The 18,317-nt window shown below is 40.3% G+C and overlaps 1 protein-coding gene across 1 annotated transcript in view; it reads left to right on the top strand.

The window, feature by feature from the left end:
- The first annotated feature begins 657 nt into the window (after nt 1-657).
- The window catches only part of ELL2 (elongation factor for RNA polymerase II 2), a 78,522-nt gene continuing 60,862 nt past the window's right edge, over nt 658-18,317 (top strand). The window contains exon 1 of the mRNA XM_069492170.1: nt 658-906. Within this exon, the coding sequence (XP_069348271.1) occupies nt 760-906 (147 nt within the window). The 5' untranslated portion in view covers nt 658-759. The remainder of the gene's footprint in view (nt 907-18,317) is intronic.

Here is an 18,317-nt window from a genome sequence, read left to right as displayed (position 1 = left end):
GTTTAGAGTGAAATGACGAAGAAGGGAGTCACCCAATCCCATCTGCTCAACATCAGTACTAAACGGAGTTTTGAGGAGCTCTCCAATGACTCCGCTTCCTTCATTTTCCCTCACACGCACACAGCAAACTCCACAAGTTTCCTCAGCTGTCGGGGAACAAAGTCCTTACTTGGTCACTGTCATGCTCTCACATACTTGAGATGGGCAACCTCCCCTCCAAGAGCCACCAGCACAAGAAGAGACTCCCGTGCTCTCCTAACTTTCACTACTGTCCTCCCCTAGGGCCCAGGCTCGGATTCCAAGCTACCAGACCAAGTAAACTGGACTCCAATCAGCAGGAGATCCCCAAGCCAGCCTGGCCAATCGCGGCCGGTGAGCCAAGACGACTAGACGTGACGTCAGAAACGATTAAGTTGGCTCGTCACCTAGACGTCAGCCTTTCACCTCTCGGACGTCCCGTCCCGGGAGCAAAACTCCAGCGACTTTGGGCCCCGCCCAGTGAGAGGGGAGGGCGGCCAATGAGGGCGGTTCTGAAGGGAACGAGGCCAATGAGACGAGCCCGGGGCGGGGCGCGGAGCCGGAGGGTGGGGCGGGTGGCGACGGTGGCAGTCCGAGGTCTGGCTGCGCGCAGTATATGACAGTACGTCAGCAGCGGGATGGCCGTAGCTGTGGCGGCGGCTGCAGAAGCCCGAGCAGCCGCGGCCGCAGTGGAGGCTAGAGCCCTAGCGGCGTCGGCGGCGGCACCCCGGGGAGTTTAAGATGGCGGCAGGGGGGGCAGCGGGCCTGCAGGAGGAGCAACGCTACGGACTGTCGTGCGGGCGGTTGGGGCAGGACAACATCACAGTACTGCATGTGAAACTCACCGAGACGGCGATCCGGGCGCTCGAGACTTACCAGAGCCACAAGGTGAGTGGGCAAACCGGCCGACTAGCCAGACTCGGGGAGGCAAAGGGCACTCCTCATCGCCCGGCCGTGCCTCCCGGTGTCCGGGGACCCGGCGCGGGGCCAGCGGAGCCGTGGCTCGCCGCTGCTGCCGTCAGCGCCCGAGGCGGCAGGGCAGGGCCGGGCAGGGTGGCTGACGCCGCGGTCCCGGCCCGGCCGGGTGCCGGGCTGTGAGGAGGCGGGCGGGCGGGCGGCCCCTGGTGGCGGGGCCGAGGCAGCCGCAGCCCTGGCTTGGCTGCGCCGCCGCTGCGGGACTTTCCGACGGCGCCCGCGGATTTCCTGGCTGGTTTGGTCCCAAGGACAGAGAGAGGCCCTGGGCAGAGAAGTGAGATGAACACGCTGTCCTCGGCTGAGGCGAGGGCGAGCGCACAGTGTACCAAGAACTAGGGAGGACCCGCGGACACAAGGTGTCCGCGTTTTCCGAGTGACATAGGTACCGTGGACCCTCAGAGACGGGACACAGGTGCTCCTCGTATGGGGTAGGACACACCGTGTACTCCCAGGGACTTGGGGACACAGGCGCCCCGCGTACGAGGGGGACACACTATAGTCGCTGGGATGGGGGCTCACTCGCTTCGCGTATGGCGGGGCAGGGGGGACATTGGGACTCCGCGTATGGAGGCGGCACACACCGTGTACTGGCAAAGGCTGGGACACAGGCCCTTCGCGTTGAGGAGGAGGGGGACACACTGTATTCCCTGGGACTCGAGGACACAGGCGCTTCGCTTTCCAGAGACGCACAGCGTCTTGGGCAGACACAGACCAACACATCGTTCGGGAGAGAGACACCCGAGAACTCAACACACTTAGCGCTCACCCGGGAGCAAGATACCAAACTAGGGAGAGGAGGTTCGCAGACGCTCAGCATACCCGAAAGACGCAGCGCGTCTCGCACCCACTCGCACACACAGGGAAGGAGCCGAAAGGTGGGGGGAGGATACGGTGTATCCCGGACGGGGACCCCCGCCCCCCGCGTTCCGGAGAGAAACCCATAGACACACACATATCCAAAGTACAGAGAAGCTCAGATAGACACATATACACCGCAACTGGAGTGCAATCCAGGAACGCTTTCACGTTAAAAGCAGTGGGGCGGGGGCCGGGGGCGCTAAGCAGAGACTCCGCGACGAGGGTGCTCGGGGAAACCGTTTATGGACTGTGTGTGGAAGAGCGAGACGGGAGTGGACACATTGCATGAGGAAGGGATATACCATATGGGGGAACCGGTAACGTTTTACTCCAAGAGGAAGAGAGCAAGTTAGAGGGAGATGTAACCCACAGGGCATCCTGACAAATAGCCCAGTCCATACCAAGGAACACCCTCATAAAATAGAGGGGCACTCAGACACAGGCTCACAGTTACTCAGATACAAGTGGAGAAAAGAATTAACATCTGTTGAGCTCCCACTAGTGACAGGCACTTTAAATGCATAGAGGGAAGACACGACCCAGGCAGAGCAGCAGGAGAGCTGTGAATCCTTGGTTCACTGGGAGGTGTTCAGAAAGGCCCCCCACATAAGTGTGCACACTTTGGGTAGTATATGAACTCACATGATAGGGCACATGTAAATGGCAGTAGAAACTCAGAGAGATTATTATTATTATCAGGAGTGCACTCACAGAATTGGGTGGACACATGGGTGTACACACCAGCATGCATATGTTACCAACCAGAGAAACATGGTGAAAAACACTCACAGACTTTGTGTGGTGGGGTAGGAGGGCATAAGGGAGGAGTTCATGCACAGGGAGAAAGGTACCTTCCTACACAATGAAATCCCAGGGAGAAAGCCTCAAGTATGGCTGGGAGGTCAGTATACACCTAGCAATAGGGATGTAGAGAGAGATGAGAAATGCAAGACTGCATGTGCCAGCTACTCCCAGACAGGTGCACCAGCACCAGCATGGAGTGGGAGGCCCATATGGGGGAAGCCAGATATGCAGACAGAGGGACAGGCAGACAGTGGAGAGAAACAAAGCCCTGCAAGATGAAGAGATAAGTTTGCCTGTTCCAAGGGAAGGACGTGGGAAGGAATGACAGTGGGGAGAAGGTAGGTCAGGGGATGTGAAAAGAAAACACAGAGGTCCAGAGAGAAAGAAGTCCACAGGAGGAAGCCAACCCCCAGTCGAAACAGACCCAGGGAGCAGAGAAAGACTGACACACAGTGGATGGGGAGAGGCATCTCTGGGGACAGCAGGTCAGCCAGCTACCTTAGGGAAACAACAGGCAAACTGCAGATGATTACAGCGATATTGACAGTGTACACTTGTCAGGGTGGGGTGGGGTGGGGTGAGGAGGCCCACTTGGGAAAGGGAGAGGGTAGTGTCTAGGGAAGATTAAGTGACAGAGATGCCCCCAATGCCTGCTGATCTACATGATCACTGGGGCTCAATAAAGGGGTGCTATTTGTTTTCCTACCTTTGTGTGGCCTTCATTTCTGCCTCCTACACTGTATCTAGTGTTTTCATGCTTGGGATTAAGGTTAGAGTGCTCTGAAAACCCCTACATTTATATACCAGTGTCTTCTGGGAGACAGAAGATGAAAAATTCTTTCTCTCTCAACCCACCACATAGTACTTTCTAAATTTTTTTTTTTAATTTTACTTGTCTAGTTAAAGGTACCAAAGTCAATGTCTTTGCTCCAGACTGCTTCTATTGCCTATTAATATCATTACTGTCTTTTTCCCTCTCTGTACATGCAAATTAATGGATCTGGTCGATCTACACAGAGGCAGCAAAGGGAAGGGGGGAAGACTTTTTTCAAATCACTCCACCTTTCTAAGTGTAGAGCCAGGTACCTTGTATTAGTCCTAGGATTTCTTTTCTGCTAAAAAAAACTGGTGGTAGAGGGTTAGGGATAAGATGACTTGGCTAGCTCCTGGCCTCAGGTCTCACTGTCACTTCAGCCATGGAAACACTTTTTAAGGGGTTTAACAGGAATTGAGGTGAAACTATCAACCTCAGTTGGATGAAAAGTAGAAAGGACTAAAGCAATAAGAGACCTTTCAGGTATCTGTATATACTGTTGGTACTTACTGCAGGATCCTCCTGAGTGTTCAGCTAAGCCTCCCACAGATGTGTCCTCAGTGCCCTCCTTCTTGCTCAGCCACACCAGGGCTCCCCCATGGGCACAGTAACAGTTGCCAGCAGTAGGAATCTGGCTGAACTTTTATCCTCCAGTAAAAGACTATTTATTTGGTCTTTTTCACCTTCCATCACTATCAGAAGTAGGGCTCATGACTTTATATTGTAGATGTTTTTTAGGACTATGTTAGCATATGTTGGCTAATTGGGAAGAAGTTTCTGGTGGTCGAGCCTGTTCTCTCTGGGGAAAAAAGTGGCTTTAATTTCTCACATAAAACTGCCTCCACCAATCCTGTTCTCATATAGAAGGGCGCTTGATGACTATTACTCCTCTTCTAATGACTTTCTGAGAGCCAGATATTTCGACAAACATTAATTGAGGCATTCTCTGATGCCTGAATTAAGCATCAGAGAATTCTTTTTTTGTCCAGATTATTTTGTCCATGGGATTTACTTTTCTAAATTAATCCTCCTTACCTAAGGCTTCAAAGAAGTGAATTTAGGAATTGTAGGAAGCTATGATTTAGGCAGAATAGAGAAGTTCTTTAGATACAATTGAGCAAATATACTGAGCTATTAGGGTTCAAGGAAACAGAACCCTAATGAAAATTCTGAGATCTTGGTTTTTTCAAATCATGATTCCTCACTGTTTCAAAAGACAAATAAACCTAATTGGCCATCATTATTCAGCCTTCTTTTCAGAGAAAAGATCAGAGAACCTTTCTTAATAGGCAGGGGAGTATGGTGAGTCTAGGAATGGGAATTATAGTTGGATTAAATACCTCTTAAAAGTTGTTTTCCACTAACTTGGAATGCAGAAACACTTTCAAATTGATTATATATAAAACATTAGCTAAGAAGTTATTTTCATGATGTACAGAAAAATTTAGGTATGCTAATACATATATCTAGGATATTAAGCTTTTCTAATGTAAATTATTTCAAATAAGGGGGTAAGTTACTAAATAAAACCACAAATTACAACTTTATAGTCATTCTAAATTGGTTTATATGGTTGTCTGGTTTACATACGCCCTACATATGTTAAATGAGCATATATTACTGTAATTGCATATTTCTTCCAAGTGTAAAACTATATTTTAAATTCCAATATTTAAAGATATATTTTGGCTAATTTCCTCAGTAATATAGCTGGGTTTATTTTGACCTTTGAGTAATTCATTTGTTTTTCCAAATTTTTTTTTTTTTTTTTTTTTTTTGAGACAGAGTCTCACTCTGTTGCCCAGGCTAGAGTGCCGTGGCATCAGCCTAGCTCACAGCAACCTCAAACTCCTGGGCTCAAGCAATCCTTCTGCCTCAGCCTCCCGAGTAGCTGGGACTACAGGCATGCACCACCATGCCCGGCTAATTTTTTTCTACATATTTTTAGTTGTCTGGTTAATTTCTATTTTTTAATAGAGACGCGGTCTCGTTCTTGCTCAGGCTGGTCTCAAACTGCTGACCTCGAGCGATCCTCCTGCCTCGGCTTCCCAGAGTGCTAGGATTGTAGGCGTGAGCCACCGTGCCTGGCCTGTATATCAAAATTCTTATTTACCAAAATATTTTCAGATTTTGTCGTTGCTAAATCTGCCAATTTAGTTTTTTTCTTTTTATGGTTTTTTTTCCTCAGTTTTTTGTGCCAATTTAGTTTTTAAAAAATGTTTACTCAAAGTTTCAAAGGTGGTGGCTCAAATAATATTACCATGTTTACCCAACTGTTACATTAAAAGTCTTGCATAGTTGTGTTTGGGGCAGGGACTCATTTTCTGTCCCTGAAGATCAGAAAGCAGATGCCTGTAAGTAGGATTCTGTTATACATTCTCTTGTCAACTCTACTGGCTTGAAATAAATTTTCCGGCCTTGATTAGTGTCTTCTAGGAAAATGATAGTGTTTTTAAAATTTGTACAAATACACTTCCATTTAGTTTTACATGAAGAACTCAGTCTCTCTGTGTTAACAGATACTATTACTTCCAGTCAAAGCATAAGATCTTATTTAAGCCTCCAAAGTTACTGTCCTTCATAGTAGCTCTCATAAATGTGAGATCATTTTTTTAATCACTGATTCCACAGTTCATGGGATAAGTGATTTCCTCACTTTAGCATTTCTACCAGGTGAACTTTTCAGTGTTTGATTCATTATGGTTTAAGACACAGGAAAGACTCATACCCTGCTTTTTTCTTATCTCTTCCTTCTTCTGCCTGCCCCCAAACAATTTTGTGTGTGTGTTTTCAATAATCTGCTTATCAGTACAGAAGACCGTGTTCTTTTTAAGCCACCACTTGAGCATCCAGATCTGCCAGCACAGCACTGCCACCACAGTTGGACATTTTTATTAAGTAAAACAATGAGGTTTGCTTTAGCAGGTTCCATTTGTTCCACTTTAAAAATGTAGCTAGGTTTCATTTAAATAATTTAATCTTATTGACTTTTTTAATTTAGACCCATCTTCAGTTTGCACTTGATTTTAGAATGCTTTTTATCAAATAAAGTCAAGTTTTTGCCCATGCTACAGTGTTTGAAAAGTTTATTCAAATGCTCAGTTGCTCAATGCAGAGGAGGGTGCTTCTCCCTGAGCAAAGTAGTAGCCAGATTGCCTAAAAAGATAGACAGGGAACCTTGGCACCAGAATTGGGAGGAGAAAGAAAGAACATATGTGAAGGATTGGAACTTGTTCAAGAAAAGAATTTAAAAGGAAAGGGGCATAGAATTCTTGGAATGATTTACAGGAAAGCTTACCAAGGACAATCACCAGATTCAGCCTTTCCATTTGCACTTGTAAAAAAATTACCGAAGCTGTGCTCATAGGGCTTATTAAGTATTTGGTGATAAAGCCTGCAGAGAGAAGAAAATGAGAATTTAAGCTAAACTAAGGCTGGGTCATTTTTATCAACTTGTGGTGACCCTTTTCTCTGACACAGAGAAGCTCGGGAGCCTGGCCCTTGAGGCTAGCCAGATTGGGCCAAATATATTTTGAGTGTTTGAGAAGATATCTCTAAAATGTGACATTATGGGCATTGCTGCGTTTGAGATGAGCTAACTTTTATAATAAAGAAAACAGCATGTATATATTCCCACATTTGACTCTCCTGCGTACCTCAGCTCCATACAACATTTCCTATGGCTTATGTAAAAAATCTAGAAAAGCAGGTCTAGAATAGAATACAATAAATTGATGGCCGTGTCTCCACAGCCAAATTAAAGCTGAAAAACATGGCATAACTCAGGTCAGATGAGCCAGGGAAGATTGCTTTCTTTTTCTTTTATTTTTTTCTCCCCTCCTTTCCTTCCTTCCTTCCTTTTTTCCTTCCTCCCTATGTATCTACCTATAATTTCTATGATGGCATTATGGCTTTTGAGAGCCATGTTAAATCTTCAGGAAGAACTGGTTTAAGGGTTTCCACTAATAACTTGCCAGCAAAGGCCAAACCTAGCATTTCCATGGCTGGCAGTTTAATATGGGATATAAGAAAAGACAATCTTATTAATTAAGCTGTTAGTCCCCCAAAGATTCATGAATTAAATTTGCATCTTGAATTGACCTCTATAGTCAGGGCATTTAGCTACTAGTTTCACAGTAAAGAGATTGTTAGACTAATGGCATGAGTTTCTTTTCTTCTTGGGGATCATATATGTTACTGATCTAAAAAAAAAAAAGATCCTTGGGTATTAAAGGATTTTAGGAAGATTTTAGCAGACTAGATGGAGACCACATCTCCAGGAGAGGGAATGGCATAGATAAGAAAAGAACACTGGGACAAAAGCTAGTGCAGGCTTGGAGAATTGCTATAAAGACCCTGTTCTAGAGTGCAGGAGAAAAATATAGTTGGGTTTAAGAGAGGAAAAGCAAGTTGGAGCAGGATGATAACCTTACTGAGAAATTTGGCTTTTATTCTGTCAACACTGGCTAGAAATTTGAGGCGATTTGAGCTATGTTTTAGTATTATTCTGGCCTTGGTGTGCAGGGTGATTACAATGTGAATCTGGAAGGAAGTAGACAAATTAGGAAGAAGTATGTGGTCCAGACCAGAAATGATTGGGGTCTACACTAAGATATTTGTGAGAGATAGTAGGGATGAATAGAATCTATAGGATTTAATAGTAGATTTTAAAGGGGGAAGATTGAATTGAGGTTTCTAGCCATTGGCCCTAGGAGGTGTACCCTTAGTAGAAAAAGGGAAATTGGAAGCAGTTGGAAGAGTTGGGTGGAGCTAGGGGAGATAAAGATGATGAATAGCATTTTGGTGAACATTTACTCAATCTTTTGATTGGTAATCAAGAAACTTAGGTTTGATTAGATGTTTTGTATTTGGGAAGTATATTTGGGAGTTTGAGGCAGACGGATATATAGAGCAATGCTATATTGCTTATGTGTTTTATATAAACTCTTCCATTTGAATGAAAATTTTGGAGATTGTTGATATTTCAGAGGAAGTTGAAATTGGAAGAAAATTTGGTTTTGAGCAGGGCTTTTTAAATTTTGTTTGTATTTTTATAGACTTCCTTTATTGAATAACCTCTAAATTGCACTTAAGGCCTTCATAGAGCACTGATGGTATGAAAATTTAACTTTATTTTAACATGAAAATCAGACCTTCTGTGGTTCTGTCCCTAGTATTTATTGAAACGTAAGTAACTCTATATGTACAGTGTGCCTGGATTTACGTCTCAAGTTTTATTTTGAAATAGCATAATTCCTAAAGGTCTTGAAAAGGATCAATGTTTTCTCACTTCTTCCAGATTACCTCCATTTCTGCTTTGGTGTTTTGATGCCCTTATTTCTTTATGCCTTGGCAATTCCTTATGAAAAACAAAACAAGAATCATGAGCATGTAAAGCTTTTATACATACACATCGTAATGGATGATAGTGCTTGGTTCATGATCCCTGGAGGTAACCTTGGCTGGAAGACTTTTCCACTGAATAGCGACATTATTCAAGGGTGGAACCAGGCTTGAACTTTCTTAAATTCACTGAGATACTTTAGGATCTAAATAAGCTTATCTGGAAACTTAAGTGTTAGCATAGTTTAAGATAACATTTACTTAGTATTGCTGCTTTTGGCTCCATTATTAGAAATCACAATGCTTCACAGGACCAGAAAAAAGTGTTCATGTAGTAAAAATTCACTGGAGTATCTTATGTTTTTTTCTTTAATAAAAAGTTAAGAGGTAGGAGTCAGAGTTAAAATTACCAAATATTCATTTGTTCACTCCATAAATATTTAGTTATCTTCTGACATGTGCCAGCCATAGAACTAGGCATTGGAGATACAAAGCTGAGTAAGTTCTGGATGGTCCCTGCCAAGAAAGCACTTGTCATTTAGTAGAAGCAGGCAAGTTTGAAAAAATAAATGCAATGAAGTCTATGTTCAAGGGGTACACCAAAAGAGAAAGGGCTGCGTTTGAGGACCTGTCTGAGAAGTAGCGCTTTCTTCACTCACCATCCTCCACTCAGCGCACTGTTTCTGCTATACTTCTGAGATTATACTGACAAGGTACCCTGTTGCCAAATCTAGTGGTCATCTCTCTTTCTCTCTTACCAGCCCTCAGCAGTTATTCCATTCTGTTGACCACTTCTTCCTATAAGAAACGTTTTCCTGATTTTCTTCCTACTTCCCAGCCCATTCTTCCTGTCTCCTTTGCTTACTATCCTCTGCTTGACTGGCCTCTGAATGTTGGAGATCCTGGCTCCCTTCTCTTTATCTATTCACTCTCCCTAGGTGAGCTTATCTAGTCCCGTGAATTTAAATGCCATCTATGTGTTAATGATTCTCAAATATTTATCTCCAGATCTGTCCTTTTCTCCAACTCCAGGCGCTTATTTTTAGCATATCATCTCCTCATCAAAGTTTAATACACATCTCAAACATTATATATCCAAACATAACTCTTGATTTCACTCCTTAAATCTATATCCACTTCAGTGTTCCCCATCTCTGTAATTGGCAGCATTCTCCACCAGTTGCCCAGAAATTGACTAGTAACCCTTGATTTGTCTCCTCTTTTCTTGACATACTTGATCCATCAGTAGGTTCTGTCAATCTTCAAAATATCTGAACTCTAACCCCAACCAATACCACTATTCCTGTCCAAGCTACCATCGTCTCTCTTCAGGACCACTGCCATAGACTCCCAGCTGGCCTCCTAGTTTCTACTCTTCCCCAATAATCCATTTCACACAACAGCCAGAGTGATCTTTTTAAAACATTAAGTATGATCATGTAGTTTCCTAGTTTCAAGCCCTCTAATGGCTCCCTTTGTAAAAAGTGTTTTAGATGCCACATTTGATCAATTTCTGTTTTTTAACAAAAATCTCCATCTTCCAAGCAAAGCTTATTTTACCACTTGCCTTTATACTTCTGTTCTAGAGATCATGATCTCAGGGAACAAATCTTTATTTACATTTACAGTCAGATTTGACGTGTAAGTTTATTATACAATTATGAGGCTCACATTAAGCACTTGGGGAAAATGGTGAGTTATGCTTCAATTGATTTTTAAGGATGTTTTAGAGTAACTAACTTTTTGGTTGATTATTCAGTTTAGATTTTTGTCTTCCATATTCCTTTAAGAGCTATTTGAAATTGTAAGATTTAAAACAGCAGTTTTTGTTGTTTTTTTTTTTAATTTGGCCAGTATCAAATAGACACAATTTTCTACAAGTTATCTTTCAAAACAAGGATTGTGTTAAATAGATTAGGGTTTTGGTAATCCCTTTTATATATCACTCTTTCCTGTGCTTTAATGGCTAGAAAGAAATTATTCTTTACTCCATATGCTCTTTAATCTGATGCTTTCAAATCTGCAGAAAAGGAGTTTCTCCTACATTTAAGGTTGGATTGACTCACAAAGCAAAATGCTAGATTGGTTTTGGGAAGCATAATGACTCTTTTTGGCATCTAATGAAAGATTTGAGGCAAAGAAGGAGGTACCATTTATTAAAGTAGTTTTGGATTATCTTTAAATTTCACATCATGTATCATTCTAAGCATATTATCAGCTTTTGGTAAGAGCTGAGTATATTTGATTTCTTCAGGATCAACTGTCTGATTTCCTATGTTATTTCCTGCTTTAGCTCCTATTTTCTTTCTTCTTTCTTTCTCTCTGCCTAGATTTTTATTACAATGGTTAAAATATAAGTATTAGATAGCCTAGATTCTCTGTCAGGTGATGTTGTAAAGAACAAAGAATAAAATGACTCTTTAAATATAAAATCATAACCACAAGTTCTTAAATTGTATAGTGCCTCTTTTAGGAAAGAAAGACGATCTATTTTATACAAGTTGCATCCCAGGGAAAATCATATCTACTTTTTACAATTTGTTTGGACAAGTGAAAGCAAATTCTTCAATTGCCTGATATTTTCCTGAAGCCATAGTGCAAAACCAAAAAAGTGATTTGCTATCAGTTTTTAATGCTCTGGCTTTCAGATGTTTCAAATTTTATATAACTATTGTTGGAGATGGGAGGAAAAGGCTAGCTATGTTAAATGGTGAATAATAACACAGTTCTTAAGGCAAGACAGTGGTGGATAAGAGTGCAGTTCTTACAAGTATTATTAGGTTTAAGTCTCATGTCACTTATTAGCTGTAGCCTTAGGTAATACATAGGACTTACCTGAGAAATGAGAATAATAGTATCTACCCTACAAGGGTATTTCTGAGAATTCTCAGAGGTATCAATAAAAATGGTTATTAGTGCCTGACACCTTTTAAGCACTCAGATAATAACTGGCTAGCTATAATTGTTTCTGAAAACAATCCTACCTAGTCACCTGAACCATCGCCATTTATAGAAAGTTTTTTTGTTTTGCGCAAAGTTGCAAAATTGTATTTGACTTGGGAATTTTTTTTTTGCAATATCTTTATCATGGCTTATAATGTAGCTTTACATACCCAGGTAAATACCTAGTATTTAATAAATGCTTTTTGGTTGATTTTAAACAATTCAAGAATAATTCAGAAGTTAACTTTGAGTTGACTCAGAGTTCCATGATGGGTTTAAAAGGGAAGATAAAGGTATTACAAATCCACCTCTAATCTTAGAAAATACAGTGGGAAAGATCTCTATGATCTCTATAATGTTCTTTAGAGAAGTCGTTCTTTTCTAGGCCCAGAATGTTATTTCTTATGTTTGTATATTCACAAAACTGATGATGTTTGATTAGGTAAAAGTAACCATTGATTTAATTTGTTTACATGGATAAGCAAATATATAAATAATCAAGAAATGGTTATAAACTACCTTTATAGGGTAAATAGCTTTCTTTTATTCAACTCCAGAGAAACATGAACTGTGTTCCATCCACTCTAAAGGAATCATATCAGAAATTGTATTACTTAGGAAAACTAATATTACCTAGTAAAATAACTTAGTAAATTATATATTACTTTTATAGCTGTGAGAATAGTCCCTGGAAATAAGTGGACATAGATCTCTTTGATCTTAGAGCAATTTTTGTTGCAGTAGCATTGGCTTGTAATTGCAGACATCAAGAGTGCAACCAAATTTCTAAGTATTTTAGTATTGCCTACACTTCTATGCTTAGGAATGCCCCATATTTCATAACAGTTATAGAGGGTAAATTCAAGGAGCTCTAAAAACAGTGAAACTACTAAGAGTTTAACAGAATCTTTTGACCGCAAACTATCACTTTTATCAGGTTGTTGAAATATTTGTCAGTAGGAATTTCCCTAGCCAGTTCCAATCTGCCATTGTGTTTTTTGGCTGGATGTAGATACCACATCACTGTCTTACTTATAGGTCAAATGCTGTTCAGTTAAATCCTAGAATAACTTGATTTTCAAAAGAGCTACTTGGTGCAACTATTTAATTAAAGCTAAAAGCAAAAGTTGAAGCCCTACTGAAACTCATTTCTAATGGGAATGTACTTAGTAAATTTTTAAAAATACAATGTGTTAAGGTCATGTTTATGCAATTAAACTTACGCTAAAAAACATTTCACCCGGAAATGAATGCACACATTAACAGCCAACTCATTTTCAACAAAGGCACCAAGAACATACATTGGGGAAGGACAGTCTCTTCAATAAATGGTGCTGGGAAAACTGGATAGCCATAAGCAGAAAAATGAAACTTGACCCCTATCTCTCCTAATATAAAAAACTAAGTCAAAGACCTGAAACTATGAAACTACTAGAAGAAAACATTGGGGAAACACTCTGGGACATTGATCTAGGCAAAGATTTCTTGAGTAAGACCTCAAAAGTACAGGTAACCAAAGCAAAAATGGACAGGTGGAATCACATCAAGCTAAAAAGCTTCTGCATTGCAAAAGAAACAATTAACAAAATGAAGAGGCAAACCACAGAATGGGGGAAATATTTGCAAACTACCCAAATGGAAAAAATATATATATTTATGTGTGTGTGTGTGTGTGTATGTGTGTGTATATATATATCTCAACTCAATTAAAAAAAAAACAAATAATCTGATTTTAAAAATGGACATAAGATCTGAACAGACGTTTCCCAAAAGAAGACATACAAATGGCCAACACATATCTGAAAAAATGCTCAATAGCTCAATATCACTAATCATCAGAGAACTACAAATCAAAACTACAATGAGATATCATCTTACCCCAGTTAAAAGGGCTTTTACCCAAAAGACAGGCAATAACAAATGCTGGTGAGGATGCAGAGAAAGAGGAACCCTCATTAAATGTAAATTGGTGTAACCACTATGGAGAACAGTATGGAAGTTCCTCAGAAAACTAAAAATAGAACTACCATATGATCCAGCAATCCCACTTCTGGGTATATATCCAAAAGAGATGAAATCAGTATATTGAAGAGATACCTGCACTCCAGTGTTTATTGCAGCACTATTCACAATAGCCAAGATATGGAATCAACCTAAGTGTCCAACAACAGATATAATGGATAAAGAAAATGTGATACATATACACAATGGAATGTTATTCAGCCATAAAAAATAAAGAAATCCTGTCATTTACAATGACATGGATGGAACTGGAGGGCATTATGTTAAGTGAGATAAGCCAAGCACAGAAAGACAGATATCTCATGTTCTCACTCATATGTGGGAGCTAAAAAAATTGAACTCATGGAGATAGAGAGTAGAATGATGGTTGTTAGAGGCTGGGAAGAGTAGTGGGGAGGAAGGAATAAAGTAGGATGGTTAATGGGTACAAAAATATAGTTAGATAGAATGAATAAGATCTAGTATTAAGTAGCACAATAGGGTGACTATAGTTAACAATAATTTATTGTATATTTTGAAATAAAAGTGGAATTGCAATGTTCCTAACACAAAGAAATGATAAATTCTTGATGTGATGGATAGCCCAATTACCATGACTTGATCATTACACATTTTATGCCTGTATTAAAACATCACCTGTGCTCTAAATATATACAACTATTATGTACCCATAATAATTAACAAATTAATTTGAAAAACCAGAAAAAAAAACACATTTAGACAAAAAACTAAAATGCTTGAGACATTTGCTTATAATGGTATTGACTTTTAAAACTTATTTTTCCTTGTAGCTATCCTATTAACACAGTGGTCAAATACATAAGTGGTGTAGAGTACTACCTGTGGCATTTTTTAAAACATTCAAGAGCTATAGCCTAGTAACAACATCTTGCCTAAGATTGGGATTAAAATCAGTAAAGCATTTGAGATTCTTTTAAGTATTTTTCTAGATTGTCAGATACCGAGTTTTTAGTAACAGGGAGCTTAGTTTGCCCTGTTTGGATGAGAACTCACAGTATTCCATAGATGAGGGTTTTATTAATATTATTTTTTAATCAAAATGATATCACAAGTGTTTATATATATATTCTTTTATTATACAGTGTCCTAAAAGAAAAAAGAAAAAAAAAAACAAAAACTATTTTTAGTTTTTAGTTCACCAGAAACTGAACATTAGAAATGATAGTGATTTTATGAAATTCATTTTCCTTGGGCAGAAACAAAATACCAAAAGAACTGAATGACCATTTATGGCGTTTTAAATGTTTAGCACTAGCAGATAAACTATTTCAGAGGCAAGGGAAGGGAAGAGTACTGTATTTGGAGTTCAGAGGACTGGATTTAAGTCAGTAGCTCTGTGACCCTGAGCAATGAAATGTGCTCTACTTCTTAGAGACTCATTATTCTACCCCGGAAAATAGGGATAATGATGCTTTCTTACTACTCAGGGCTGGTTTTAGGAGTCTCACTTGAGACAATAGATGTAAGAATGTTCTGTACCATACATTAGAAAACTAAAAGTGATCATTCTTATTGAGGAATCAAGCAATATAGGTAGAACTATAAGCTTAACAAAGGGTTAGGTTCGAAATTCACAGCGTGAGGTAAAAAATTACATACAGTCAAAATAACTCTTGCAAATCTCTAAATTGATGTAAAGGATAGTATGTATTATTTTGTCTATCCAACCCTGAATAGTAATCTATATAAGTATATAGTATATATAGTAGCGTACTGCACATATAAAAGAAACATATCCAAAATGATTTTACGGTACTTATTTTTAGCTGAGAACAATACAGATACATACTTATAAGTTAAATATGCCTAAGACTCCTCTGTATCGTAACAATTAGGAGTAAGACAACCTCTGAAAAAAATACACCCCAGTGTAGTGGAACAGTAGACATTGGCATTGGGAAAAACAGCTAATACATGTTAACTCAAAATGGGCATAGTTCAGAGTTAGCAAAATGGTGGCAGCAGTGTTTGTTTGGTTAGAAAAGATTTAACATTTTAAAACTTGAATCCTTTCCTTTGGGCATTCATTCTCCAGGTACTCACCATACCTTGTTGCTTTACACCCATTTATTCCACATAAATCTGCTTGGGTTCCTTGAAGACACTTTAACACTGAGTCTTTGACTCCTAGTTTATCCAAAGGAAGGTGAAGCTGTAGAAATTAATCTTAAGATTGAATGTTAAGTAAGTGATAAATATGGATTGGCAAATTAGTGTTTGGGAAGTTATGCCAGGTTGAAGGAACAGGAAGGAGATAGAGAGGCAAGTGTTTGCAAAACAAACAAAAATGGTTAATAGCTGAGCCATTTTGGGGAGGAAGTAGAAGTTGAAATTGGTTGGTCCTGTAATGAATGGTGTGTTTTCTATTTAGGAGTTTGCTTTGTTTTGACAGTGGGGAAGAACTCACTGAGAGTGGTGTAAGAGAGAGGTTCTGCTAACTATTTGAATGATTTGAAAGGATTTGATGGAAAGGAGGAAAGCCTTTATCTAGTTGCAAGGTGATAAGGGCCTGGCTTTCAAAGTAGAGATGATGAGCTTAATTTGAGGAAGTCTGGAGCAGACTGGCCAGAGTTGATGACTGGGAGCCCTGGAGCCACCCTGGCATCGTTTTTCTTTGGCGCCGGATATTCAAGCTTTCAGCACATCTTATTATTCTTTCTAGGATTGATTGTTCTGTCCACCATCTCCTATTGACTCCAGATGCAGTCATACTAATTTAGACCTTTGTCACCACTTCCAGAGTATTTCTAAAGCAGCTTCTAGAGCTGTTCTCTAGTCCATTTCTTTAGCCCCAACATACCAGATCCAAGTTCTCTTCATCCGTTTTGTGCATGACTGAAAGATGCCTTCCCCCAAAACACTTCTTTCAGCAACTCACTTTCTTATTCAGAAAACTGGGAGAGCCTTTAATTGTTTATCATGCCAAAGGCAAGACTTAAAAGTCCATCAGTGAAGGGGTAAGGAGGGGATTAGACCAAGATTATCTCACAGGGTGATAAACTTTTTTAAATTATTTATTTGTTTTGACATAGGGTGTCTCTATGTTGCCCAGGCTGGTCTCTAACTCCTGACCTCAAGCCATCTTCCCGCCTCAGCCTCCTGAGAGGCTGGGATTACAGGCATGAGCCGGGGCTCCCAACTAGAAAAGATAATGAGCTTTTTGAATGGACATCCTTAGGTCTGAAATTTCAATTATTGTCCCATTTATTCTGTAGAAGATAGAAACTAAAAATGAAGACAAATTTTAAGGATAAGGAATCTCCAGGCCCAGTTCTTATCCTTTCCATTGTATTTCAAATAGAAAGAACTCTGCACACACATGGACCTGCCCTCTGCCCATTCTTATCTTGCTTTTTCCCTCAGGGCACTCTTTCCCTGAAGTTTATCTTTTCTAAACTGCTACTCAAGGTCCACCTTTTTCATAAACGCTTTGACTTTTCTAACCCATACTCTCCTCTCCTTTTTGAGAATTCTTACTGTACTTCCTAGTAGTACTTTGCCTAGCACTTAGTCATTCTCACATTTCCCCCAACCAAAATGCGAACTCCCTGGCATGAGGCATTAGACCCCCAGACTCTCAAATATCATATAGCAGATGTATGTGGAACATAAGACAGTAGAAGAGAAGCATTTCAGCCTTTATCGCCATGGCAAAATAGGAAGATTGAGTCCTGGGTTCTAGTCCCAGCTTAGCTATTAATGGAATACAGGGCTTGTGGGAGGTGGGCATCAACTAGATTATCTCTAACTATATTCCTCTTCTGGAATTAGAATTCTGTGATTCTAGTGACATGTAATTGACAAATAGAATATGGTGGGGTGAGGAGAGAGAAGAGACTATACATACATTAATTCTAAGGTGGTGAGCCTGGGGAACTGAAAAGATAGAAGTACCATTACCAGAAAAGTAGGAAATAGGTGCCAGTTTAGTTGGGGAGGCTAGAGGTGGGTGGAGTTTAGTGTTTGTCAGTTATTGAGAGTTTGTTGTCATTGTGAGTTTCTAATGCAAAATGTCCTGTAGGTAATAGTAAGTAGCTGGCTGAGGAGAGATGCCAGTTGAGGAATGGAGAAGAGATTCAGAGTTACCGTCCAAGAGGTACTGTGAGCCTCTGGATGAAGTAGATCTAGAAGGAGGAAAAGAAGGGCACTAGCTTTTGAAATGAAATCAAAGAGCTGGGAGGACTTGTTTTTCTAAGTGCAGGGAAGAGGTAATATCCAGTGGAGAAGTCAGCAATTTGAAAACCGAGAAAAACTTTACATTTATTTTTGGCCAGGAAGAATTGATGAACTTGATGGAGAGAGAATTTCAAAATTTAGGGGTGAGCTGAAGGCAACCTCTGGGTTGCAAGGAGTCAAGGAGGGAATTGTAACCAGTCTCCAAGAAGATATTCAGTGTTTGTGATTTGAAAGGAGATTCAGGAGGCAGGGCTGATGGATGAAAATATTTTGAAAGTTGGAACCTGAACGTGTATTACCTAAATTGTAAGGCCACTGTACTTTCACACAAAGAGGACCTTCC

This window comes from Eulemur rufifrons, chromosome 17 (genome assembly GCF_041146395.1).
Source record: "Eulemur rufifrons isolate Redbay chromosome 17, OSU_ERuf_1, whole genome shotgun sequence".
In the NCBI taxonomy this organism is placed as follows: Eukaryota; Metazoa; Chordata; class Mammalia; order Primates; family Lemuridae; genus Eulemur; species Eulemur rufifrons.
Note: the sequence above shows the minus strand (reverse complement) of the source record. Positions and strands in the feature narration are given on the sequence as shown.